Source organism: Balearica regulorum, chromosome Z (genome assembly GCF_011004875.1).
Source record: "Balearica regulorum gibbericeps isolate bBalReg1 chromosome Z, bBalReg1.pri, whole genome shotgun sequence".
Taxonomy (NCBI): Eukaryota; Metazoa; Chordata; class Aves; order Gruiformes; family Gruidae; genus Balearica; species Balearica regulorum.
In genome coordinates, this window is record NC_046220.1 from 47,003,426 (window position 1) to 47,015,997 (window position 12,572).

The 12,572-nt window shown below is 40.6% G+C and overlaps 1 protein-coding gene across 1 annotated transcript in view; it reads left to right on the forward strand.

Annotated features, from left to right (window-relative positions):
• TMC1 (transmembrane channel like 1) overlaps window positions 1-12,572 on the forward strand; it is an 85,751-nt gene that overhangs the window by 2,326 nt on the left and 70,853 nt on the right. Inside the window, exon 2 of the mRNA XM_075739654.1 lies at window positions 10,152-10,332. Within this exon, the coding sequence (XP_075595769.1) occupies window positions 10,293-10,332 (40 nt within the window). The 5' untranslated portion in view covers window positions 10,152-10,292. The remainder of the gene's footprint in view (window positions 1-10,151; window positions 10,333-12,572) is intronic.

Consider the following 12,572-nt stretch of genomic DNA (forward strand, 5'->3'; position numbering starts at 1 on the left):
CTTCTGGCAGCTTCTCACAGAAGCCACCCCTGTAGCCCCCCCGCTACCAAAACCTTGCCACACAAAACCAACACAATGTGCTAGTAAAATTGTCATATTCTTTCCCAGAATTTGACCCAGTAGCCTTGGCCAGGACTGTGCAACACGGCATGTTAGGCACAGAAAGTGGATACTGAAACCTCCAAGGCATTAACAAACATTAGGAGGGAAAGAAAAGGAAACTCTTTCCATGCCTCATGCTCAGCTGCCTCACCTCCTCTTGGGGATGGCTGGAAGGCTGGCCCAGGGTTTGGAGTACAAGGACCGTCACTGATATTAAACCTTTGATTGCGGCATTTTAGCATGGCGATGTTGGAGTCATCTCTGCTCAGGAATGCAAGAGTGTGTTATTCCAAGGATTTCCCCTTCATAAATGATAACACAATGCTGCCATTTTCAGGAACAAGGATAAGGGTATTCTGGAAAAGCTCGTGCAAAATTGACTTTGTCTTTCAGCAACCACCAAAGATTATGTGAAAAAAAGCTCACTTGCAGGTCATAATACATGTAGTTTTGTATAATTTGTTCAGTAGCTGATGATCTGCATTTTGCCCAAATCATAGTAATTTTAAGACAAGCTTTAGTCTCTGCTACATTTACTGACGTTTTTTCAAAGGATCTTTGATGTTGCAAATCATTCTTTCAACGGAGCTTAACTTACTAGCTTTAATTTTAATGACAATGTGATTTTATGGTTTTAAGCATATATTTCAAGCCTCAGATTGTGTGTGCAAGGTTGGAGCATACTAGTATTTTTACAGGCATTATTGCTTGTACATATGTGTGTATTTTTGCAGGCCTTCATGTTTTGTTTTCAAAACATTTTATCTTATTTTATACCTGGTTTGTTTTGTGTTCATTTGATACAAGCATATTTGTTTCCCTCATCACCTGAGTTGCTGGATCTCTTATGAGATCATCAATAGTCTAGGAAACCCTTAACCTGCAGTTAACTTGTTAAAACTTTAACCTGTTGTATGAATCTGTCCCAGTTTATTATTTGCCAAATAATAAAACTTATCACTCTTCAGCAGCTGTTGAGCAGGTCAGTAGAGAAGGAATGAATAGTTTCAAAATCTTTCCTAAAGAAAGGTTGTCCAATTATCAGGCTGATATTATCACTGACACTGATTGATGTCCATTCTGGCACATCAGCTCCAAAACTAAGGCTGAATGTGTATGGAAGTTAAAAAAATAACTTTTCACTCATATATTCGTATTCTTGTAACAACTCTGAGGCAAATGGATTTTATGGGAAGTTTGCCATATGAATAGTTGAAAATACTCTCAGTAGTGCATTTTTGGTTTTTTCCCCCCTTCATGAAAACAATTTTCTTTCTATTCTTCTAGTACTAGGCTTTTCCCAGTGCTGCAATAAAGACTGCTGCTGTGCTTTAGCTTGTTTGGCCTTATCCTCTCAGAATAGTTATTAGCTCCTAGGACCAGGGACTTATTGAGTGCATTGGAGGACTACAGGCAGTGTTATTAATAGTCTTCCATTCAGTGGCTAAAGAATTTGTCATTGAATTGATTACTTCTTGTACTGTTCTTCCCTGGACTCCTGCTTTTCATTTGGATTGTATTCACTTAATTATATAGGCAGTGTGAAGGAGAGAGCTATGAATAGACGGGTTCCTCTGGCTAAAGGCACCATGGCCCTGGTCATTCTGTAGAATTTGGTTTTTTACCTCAAAGTTTTGTCATTTTGCTGAAGCTTCACTTTCAGGAGTTTACTTTCAAACTCCTGACCATGATGAAGCATGGTTCTGGTGCTCTTTGCTCTATGATTTCCCTGAAAAATGCTAGCTAGGGAATGTGCAGAACTCATTATGATCCTAGTGTCTTCACGAGACATAGACAGGTCTGATCCAAGAACATGCAATGGTCAAAGTCCAAAAAGAGGAGTCCCTAAAGATGATTACAACCTTTCCACTTCTTCCGGCATGCGCAGTGGTAAGGAGAGTTTTGAGCTGTGCCACCTGTACCTGCTAAGTCCTTTGCAAACAGGCTGCCTGAAAAATGCAATGAAATCTTGGAATGGAAAGTAGTCACTGTTGAATTTTATGTTCTCTGAGTGACAACGGCTTCTGCGAGTGTTATCTGGTTTAGTAGAGTACATTAAAGTGGACATGGTATTTAGGAAGACCTGATCTGTGCTTTACATGGGGCATTGATTGCTGTGCAGTCATAAAATCTCAGGATTTTGGTGCTCCCAAATACCTCTTGCCTCAACCAGTCTGTGCAGGCTAAGACCCTTTCACCCCTTTTTGGCTGTTCCAGATGCACTTACTATTCAAATGAGTACTTCAAGACATGTAACAATTAGTGTATTTTAAAAAAATCTCATTTTTAGAACAGATAAGCAATGAAGAGTTGCACTGAGAAGTAAATCTGGAGTCTCTCCATTGAATGCAGCCACAGCTAAGTAGAAAATGCAATTATCTGAACACTGTGCCATTCATCAGCATAGCAGGTACTGCGAGCAGTCAGACATAGCCAGCCGTGTGTGATATCAGATGTTATTAAAGAAACGACCATTCAGTCAGCAATTTTTTTTGGCTAGGATAAAGATAAGAATATGATTCTAAGCAGAATCATCTAGTTCTAAGTAGCATTATTGTTAGAGGAAATACATACACATAAATCTTTAGATGAACTTCCCAAATGCTTGTGGCTACAAATTTTCAGAAGTAGTCTACAGAACAGAGCATATGGATATGTAGAAACACCACTAAATATTTTCCTTTCTAATAATGTTTAGGAATTTAAAGCTGGTTTTGAGCTTTTCATAGAATCATAGAATATCCTGAGTTGGAAGGGACCCATAAGGATCTTCGAGTCCAACTCCTGGCTCCACACAGGACCAGCCAAATCAGAGCATATGACCAAGAGCGTTGTCCAGACGCTTCTTGAACTCAGTCAAGCTCGGTGCTGTGACCACTTCCCTGGGCAGCCTGTTCCAGTGCCCGACCACCCTCTTGGTGAAGAACCTTTTCCTGATACCCAACCTCAACTTCCCCCGTCGCAGCTTCATTCCATTCCCTCTGGTTTTATCACTGGTCACCAGAGGGAGGAGATCAGCGCCTACCCCTTTGCTCCCCCTTGTGAGGAAGCTGTACATGAGGTCTCCCCTCAGTCTCCTCTTCTCTAGGCTGCACAAACCAAGGGAGTTCAGCCTCTCCTCATACGTTTTCCCCTCTAGACCCTTCACCATCTTTGTTGCCCTCCTTTGGACACTCTTCAATAGTTTAACGTCCTTTTTGTACTGTGGCACCCAAAACTGCACGCAGTACTCGAGGTGAGGCCTTACCAGCTCAGTGTAGAGTAGGACAATCCCTTCCCTAGATGGGCTAGCAATGCTGTGCTTGATGCACCCCAGGATACGGGTGGCCTTCCTGGCAGCCTGGGCACACTGTTGACTCCTGTTCAACTGGCTGTCGACCAAGACCCCCAAGTCCCTTTCAGCATGGCTGGTCTCCAGTGTCTCATTGCCCAGTCTGTATGTATAGCCAGGGTTGCCCCTTCCCAGGTGCAGAATCCGCCACTTGCCCTTGTTAAACCTCATGCGGTTGGTGATTGCCCAGTTCTCCAATCTGTCCAGATCTCTCTGCAAGGCCTCTCCACCCTCGATGGAATCAACAGCTCCTCCCAATTTGGTGTCATCTGCAAACTTGTTCACAACACCTTCTAGTCCTACATCCAAGTTATTTATGAAAACATTAAAAAGAACTGGCCCTAAAATTGAGCCGTGGGGAACCCCACTAGTGACTGGCCTCCAGCCTGATGTAACCTCATTTACCACAAGTCTTTGGGCCCAACCTGTCAGCCAGTTGCTCACCCATTGCACTATGTTTTTGTCAAACTGTATGCTGGACATTTTGTCCAGAAGTATACTGTGAGAGACAGTATCGAAACCTTTACTGAAATCTAAAAAAATGACATCAACTGGCTTCCCTTGGTCAACTAGATGGGTGACCTTGTCACAAAAGGAAACTAAGTTTGTTAAACAGGCCCTTCCTCTCACAAACCTCTGTTGGCTGTGACCAATGACTGCGTTGTCCTTCACGTGTTTTTTGATAACTCCCAGCATAATTTTCTCCATAATTTTACCAGGCACTGAAGTGAGACTGACAGGCCTGTAATTACCAGAGTCTTCTTTCTTGCCCTTCTTGAAGATTGGAACAACGTTTGCCAGCTTCCAGTCAACTGGGACCTCTCCAGATTCCCAAGACCATTGAAAAATAATTGAGAGAGGTCTCGCAATGACATCAGCCAGCTCTCTGAGCACCCTAGGATGAATCCCATTGGGCCCCATGGACTTGTATGCATCCAGGTGGAGCAGCAAGTCCCACATGAGTTCAGGGTCAGCTGGGAGTTTATTGTTACCACACTCACAGTCCTCCAACTTAGGGCAACTGGGGTCCCAGAGTCCATCATCAGTGTTGAAGACAGAGGAGAAGAAGGCATTAAATGTCTCTGCTTTGTCTATGTTCTTGTTTGTAAGGTGATCTTTCATTGAGTAATGAGCCAATATTATCTCTGGTCCTCTTTTTGTTATTAATGTACTTTAAAAAGCCCTTTTTATTGTTCCCCACAGTACTGGCCAGCTTCAACTCTAACTGAGCTTTGACCACACAAATTTTCTCCCTACAAAGGTGACCAGTGTCCCTGTAGTCCTCCCATGTTGCCTGACCCTGCTTCCGGTGGCCATACACTTTCTTCTTCTGCCTAAGCTCTAGAAGAAGATTTCTGTTCAGCCAAGCCAGCCTTCTGCCCTGCCTGCTTGACTCGCAGCATTTTGGAATCGCCTGTTCCTGAGCTTTTAGGAGGTGGCCCTTAAAAAGTGACCAGCACTGATGGACCTCGATGTCTTCAAGAGCAGTTTCCCAGGGGACCTGACTGACTAGTTCCCTGAGCAGCTTGAAGTCTGCTTTCCCCATATCCAGGGTTGAAGTTTTGGTGGTAGTTTTCCTCCTATCACCAAAGATTTTAAATTCTACCACTTCATGTTCACTATGGCCAAGATGGCCACCAATCGCCACTTCCCCCATGAGACCTTCTCTGTTCATGAGTAACAGATCTAGGAGGGCACCTTTCCTGTTTTAATAAAACATTCTGATTAATGATGGAGCAGGATAGATTCAGTGATCAAGAGCAATTTGGATAAATTCCTCTAAATCGTATATATTACCCTAATTTCTTGTAATCCACATTAATTGACTAGAAAATTTTAAAAATTGTCTTCTTCATGAGACTTGTGATGTCTCTGAGCCTGGTTTACCAGGAGAATGTAAAGTACCAAAGTATAATGAAAAGTACATCCTCTGTACTTTTGGCTTACCTTCCAGTTTTCCAGAGAAACTTGAAATACAGTATTTCAGAAATGTCAGAAAAGCTACAAAGGGCGTCAGAAAAAATAATTTCAGAAGTATTTTTGGAATTTTGTGGGGTTTTTTTGACTTAGCTTTTAGATTTCATGAGCTGCTCAGAGGCCTCTACCCAAATAAGGTTTTGTCTGCAAGTAGATTTAAGATGTAGCTGTTTTCTCTGTAAATACCAGTGCAGAATCAGAGCACAATTATTTGTGTTTGTGTTACACGGCATTCCCTAATAAGTGTTCAAGAGCTGAACAGGTTGATTTGGGAGTTTATATTTGAAAAGAATGTGAGTCGGCTTTTTTCTCGAAGAGAAGGTGAAAATTTCTTGCATTAAATTAATTAATCCGATTTGTCATCTGACTGTGCCTGCCAACCCTCGCCAGGGTCCCGCCAGTGTCACTGTCACCACCCTGCTCTGCTCGCACTGCTGCGGGGTGGTGCCCCTTGGGGAGGTGTTGACCCCCATCCCGCCTCAGCCCCCTCCTGGTGCAGCCTCTTGCTGCTCCCGGACACAGTCGGCATAATCGTGCACTCAGCCATGAAAAGATGTGGGATAATGAGGATGGTAGGCAGAGACCTACCAGTTAATGCTGTTCAGGCTCATCTAACTCATTTGGATGCAGCAGGTTAGGGAAAGATCGACAGTATTACATTACATAGAACAGGCATTTTCACTGGCGCAGCTACACTGCCATGACTTCAGCTTGTTTTTGCATCTACTTCCAGAACTGCCTGATTATAGCATGTGTTTCAACAGATCAGAATATACATTTAGTGTGCCTCAAAACAAAATGACATTTTAAAATCCCATCCTGAAAATAGTCACCTTTAGCAACAAAGTCTGACAGAAAATCATTTATTGCCCTAATTTCACAGTGTGTTTAAAGACTGATGGAAAATGTACCTTGAAACATGGAAAAATCAACATTCAGGGCATTTCATTGTGCTAGAAAGGGTTCGCAGCTGAAGTGCAAACGTGGCAGGAAAAAAATTACAGTGGTTATTTCTTTGTGAAAAAGTTGTGACATTGTGGCTTAAATGTTGATTACAAGCAAAATTGATGCTTGCAGATTTACTGATACACAAATATTTGTACCAAACCTAGTTATGCCATCATTCTTTGGTGTCATCTTTATTTCATTTGGATGGATTTATCTGGTTGGCAGATGGCTATCAAATGGGTTATCAGTTTAGAGGTATGAGGAAAGGTATGTGGACCAATACTTTCCACTTCTTTGTTACAGGTTTTTCCATGAGTTTCAGCTGCAGTAAAGGGATAATTGTGTATTCCCATCCTCATCTTTTGTGTACCATGCATGCTTCAGCACTGACAAGGAGATACAAATTTTAACAAAGAAACAAATAGGTGGCATATTTGCAAACAACATAAATATTTTTGCAGTGTTCAACAAACTCATTTATGAATGAGCCCAGTTTTCTGAACCTGTCTGCACGGGGGCCATTTTCATTTATTATATATTAAAACCATTCTGTGTTGTTCTGATTTTATTGTTATTAAATTGAGCTAAATTAAATTAAAGACTTTTTTTTTTTTTTTTTTTTTTTGCAAGAATGGTATTCCGTAAAGAGAACCTTGGGTAAATGAAAACTGTCCATACTCTTGATGCAGTCATTTATATTTGTGCTAGAGAAGCAGTGGGATGCTATGAAATTAAATTGGTACAGTATGTCCTCATTCTCTGCTTAGTGTTTGGTCTCCAAGAGTAAACAGAAACATAGGAAGTAGTTTTGTGCTATGTTATCCCCAGTGGCCAGTATGTCTTCAAAGGTTTGCACCCTCTTTCTGCCTCCTGACCCTGGCTGCCCTTTCCCACATCATGTCACAATTTGACTCCCCCTTCTGTGCTAATACAATTGTTTCTGGGACTGTGCTGTGGATGGGATCGCTGCACTAATCCGACTTAAGAAAATGATTATTGGCTTTGATTAGCGACCCAGTTTACAGCCCGATGGGCAGTCTAGTGGTACATAGATGAGGGCAGCAAGTGGTGGAGACAATTAACTTCTGTGGCCACAGAAGTAAACCACAAACCAGACTGGATCTGGCTTGTCTACACCGTGGTAAAAGTATTTAACTAAATCTGATCACTGACTGAGTCAGGAGACCTTGATAAAGAAATAAAACAGAGTTTGCAATTCACCCATACTGTAGCAGAGACCACATTCAGTCTGTGTATATGATCTTATTTTTTTATTTATCAATCTTTTTAAATACTGTCTTTGCATCTTTGATACTGATGTAATGTCATTTTTGTTGGTAAGTGTCCTGGTTCTGGCACATATAATTTCCCAAGGAGCCAGGACAGGTGAGCCAAGCTGGCCGGGGGCTATTCCATACCATGTGACATCATGCTCACCATAAAAGGGGGCCAGTCTGGCAGGGGTGGGTTCGGTGTGTCGGCGTGGCTCTGGGACGGGTCGAGCGTCCGGTCGGTCGGTGGTGGGATCGGTAAAATCGTTCTCTGTTATCACCCATTGTTACTATCTGTTATCAGCACTGCTGTTGATTGTTTCCTTCTCCCTCGCTGTCCCAGTAAACTGCCCTTATCCCAACCCTCGAGGCTTTGCCGTTGTTTTTCCGTTCTCCTCCTCATCCCGCCGGGGGAGGGGTGAGCGAGCAGCGCGTGGCACTCAGCTACCGGCTGGGGCTGAACCACGTCAGTAAGATTAATAAATCAGGTCTTAATATATGTCCCTTGCCTTTTTATATATCCAGTCAAATAGCCAGTGTGGCTAATAAATGAAAGTGAGGTGTGGAAGCGTATCCAGAGAAGGGCAACGAAGCTGGTGAAGGGTCTGGAGCACAAGTCTTATGAGGAGCGGCTGAGGGAACTGGGGTTGTTTAGCCTGGAGAAGAGGAGGCTGAGGGGAGACCTTCTCACTCGCTACAACTAGCTGAAAGGAGGTTGTAGTGAGGTGGGTGTTGGTCTCTTCTCCCAAGTAACTAGCGAAAGGACAAGAGGAAATGGCCTCAAATTGCATCAGAGGAGGTTTAGATTGGATATTAGGAAAAATTTCTTCACTGAAAGAGTGGTCAGGCATTGGAACAGGCTGCCCTGGCAAGTGGTTTTAAATACCCTGGAGGTATTTAAAAGATGGGTAGATGTGGTGCTTAGGGATATGGTTTAGTGTTGGCCTTGGCAATGCTGGGTAAACAGTTGGACTTGATGTTCTTAAAGGTCTTTTCCGACCAAAATGATGCTATGATTCTATGATTATTAACTTAAATTTCTGATGAAGACTTATACAGTTCCGTCAAGACTATGGTCCTTATTTGACTGCAACTGCAAAACATCTTGTTACAATGCTTTCACTGCTTCTTTTTGCAAGTACTTGCAGAATAATTAACTTGATTGCCATGCTTATCATTCCTCCCAAGATGTTCTTCATCCTGTTGTTAAAGTACAGAACATGATTATTTTTTTTTCTGAGTTCTTAAAGCCATGGCTTATTAGACATGGTCTAACTATGGATTTTCAGAGATGATTTGAATGTCTTTTTGCATTAGAAGTCTTTCTCAAGTATATAAAAGCACAGGAGCTAGGAAGTTATATAATGACTAATATGATAATGCTGTAAAGGAAATAATAGTTCAGAAAACATGTTTTATTGACAAAGATGTAAGGCCTCTTATAATTGTATATGTAGACTTCATCTCTTCGGCAATATTTGAAACATAGGAAGTTAATGTTCTAACAGAAATAGGACTAAACACCTGGATGTATTTTATCTGTAAATTGAATTTCAAGTCAGTCCAAACAACACCCACAAACTTTTTCAGCATTTTAAAAAAAAACACCTGATGCTAAAGGTCAGGTAACCAGTGTCACAGGATGAACTTCCGGATAAATTTCCTTCAGACGTCTGAATGGCAACTCCAAAGAAAAACAACTGGCTTTCATTGTCATGTGGGTAAAAGCACCCAGAAACCGCTCAGAAAATTCTGTGAACGTGGGGTATTCTGCAAATACTTACCTCTTTTTTTGAGCTGGGTCACACTGAAAGAATTCCAGATGAGGAATACTGGGGAAGCTATGAAGGAATTATCCGGTTAAATACAGATTGAGAATTGCTTTTTATGTTGTTTTATTTGTAGCAAGATGTTTGAAATCTTTTACTTCCAAGCCTGACCTGTCTTGTTAATTAAATTTTTGCTTTGTTTCACCATTAAGCTTTTCTGATATTGTAGATAAAACGTGAATCAAAGTAAAACTGGTAAACTTAGAATGTAATATCTGCAGAAAGGTAGCAGTAAGAAGTCTTAATGGAATTGCAAGGAGGTGCAAAATATAAACCAGCAGGTATATTGACACCCTGCTCCTTTTGCTAAGATGTTTTACATCAGTATCAGGCTGTTAAAGCTATGCAATTTAAATATGTCCAAGGTAAAAGCTATCTTTCATGAGAAAAAAAACCAACAACATGTAATGACCTCCACATGCTGAAGTGTAGACTTATATACAGCATCAGAGTGTGCCTGTGTGGACAATGTGCAACATCCTTGCTCAGTAAGGCACTTCAGCATTTAAACATTAGTGTGACTCATAAGTATGTACACTGCAGGAGACTTTTTTCAGTAATAATAATAATAATAATAATAATGGTGAACAACTTCTTCCATTCTTTTGACCCTAGCATGCCAACTCTAAATAGTAAACTAAACATTCATGAAAGATTAATCCCTTAGGAAATTAGTATCTTCTTATATTTCAGCCAGTGAAACTTCACCAGCGCCATCCGTTCAGTGACAGACAGGACAATGTTGATGTAGTACACTTCATCTTGAACCACTCAACCTTCAGACAATCTCTTATATAGGTAGCAGCTGGAGCAGCCCTGTGAAATACAGTCACGATGCCTAAACATGAAAAGCCAACCACAATTGAAGGAAATGGTAATTACAACTAAAATTATGCATCTTAAGCACATATTCATTTTCTGCATGTAGCTCAACAGTGTGCAATTTTTCTTTTCATCTTGTTCTTTCTAATGTGAAATCTCCTTTGTCACATTTCATTATCTTTTGTTCAGAAATGTATTTTACTTGGCAAAAATGCATTTTACTTTGAAAGCAGCTTTACTGTGCAACTTGGTTAAGTGTAGCATAGCAGCATGGCTTTCAATGGTTAGCAAATCAAGAGTGCAACCACAGCCCTCTAACTTGTCTTACATTGATATGTAGTTTATAGGGAAGATTAGGCAAACAATGGTATTTTGTGGCTTCTGTAAACTGCACAAAGGTAATGCCTCCTTTTCTTATTGCTTTCAGTATTTGGAATGAAAAGTCAAACATTCTTCATAGTAAGATTAACGATATTTCTATACTGATACTACACTGTTCTGGATGTAAGAAATGTTTTTGTAGGATGATAGTGACTAATGACTTATTCTAGCAAAGTACAAGGCAGCTCTTTGATATGGGAAATGCTTTCAATTTTCATGGGCAATACTGCTTTTTCCAAAATATGGATTTTTTCATATGGAACAGGCATGATATTTCTGATCTTCAGCATGGAAGAAAATTGCCAGGAACCTTATTAGACTGTTTTCTGGATGAATTCATCAGGTCTTGCTAACTACCACGGCTGATACTACTAAACAGTGCTGTCTATATTTTTAATCCACACTTGTAACATGCAATAGTAATAAAATACTTCCATAGAAAACATCAGAAAGGACTGCTTAGCATTTTGGCAGAATATAACATGTAGTTCATTTAAAAAGTCCATCCTGTTTTCTTTCCTTTTGTTGTCTGAGCATCTTCATTGTTTTTTTCCCTCCATACTTTTCTACAAGTCCATTTACTGACCAATTTAATTTTCAAGCCGTGCATGCTAATGGAACTCATTTTAACATGAGAGAGGCACAAAATTTAATGTAGCATAGCCAAAATATTTAACAGCTTCAGCAGAATTTTCATGTGAGTAAGAAACAAAATAAGCATGACCGTAGAACATACATATTTTAATAGGCAGTTCTAATGAAGAAATTCTTAGAATATCAAGGTTCTAAGTTTACCATAAACATCTGTCTTCTACTTGCAGATATCTGACTGAATTGACTTATCTTCTGATTCAGTGACTTTATTATTCATTCAAAGTACAGAGGTTAGTATTCACACGGTGAACAAAACCCACACATCTTTTAACTGGAGAAGGTTGAGATCTTTAGGTTACGGAATTATTATCACTATTTGACACATTTTGCAGGACAATTTATCCTGTACATAATTTATAATAAAATCTAACTACCTTAATGACAGTTATGAGTATATTTGGAGGGGAGATCATGTGAGTAAATTCAAGACTGAGTCTTGGTTTAAGAAGACTTAAAAAGCTGGATCTCCACTATAAGCAACTATGAGACACTTTCAGAGTGTGGTTCTGAGTTCACTTTTGACTTAAAATGTTCCAAGGGCTGGGATTAGCACAGAGCTCAGGTACTAATGTAGTTGCAATTTCTTTACAGGAGGTTTTGCATCATCATTGCTGACTGTCCTGAGGAATAGTCTTCCAAAGAATGGGCCTCCTCAACAGTTGCAAAAAGCAGTCTAGGGCCATATGTTTTTGCTTTTTGATATCTTTAGCTCTAGTGAAGCGCTGGTTTGGCCATTCTTCTTGTTTCATAACAAATATCTTCTGCAAAATCTATGATAGTAGAAGATGTATGGTTCCTTACGCTAAGTTCATGAATGTGAATTCATTGTTCTAGGCTTCTCAGAAGATTTAGGGCACAAATCTTCAGAATAGGTGTTTAAAAGAGATTAGATGAAAAGTGCCTATTATCCTCTAAAAATCACAAAATTATAGAATGGTTTGGGTTAGAAGGGACCTTAAAGACCATCTAGTTCCAACCCCCCTGCCATGAGCAGGGACACCCTCCACTAGACCAGGTTGCCCAAAGCCCCATCCAACCTGGCCTTCAACACTTCCAGGGAGGGGGCATCCACAGTTTCTCTGGGCAACCTGTTCCACTACCTCACCGCCCTCACAGTGAAGAATTTTATCCTCATATCTAAATCTAAATCTACCCTCTTTTAATTTAAAGCCATTACCACTTGTCCTATCACTCCATGCCCTTGTAAACAATCCCTCTCCAGCTTTCCTGTAGGTGTTCTTCAGGTACTGCAAGGCT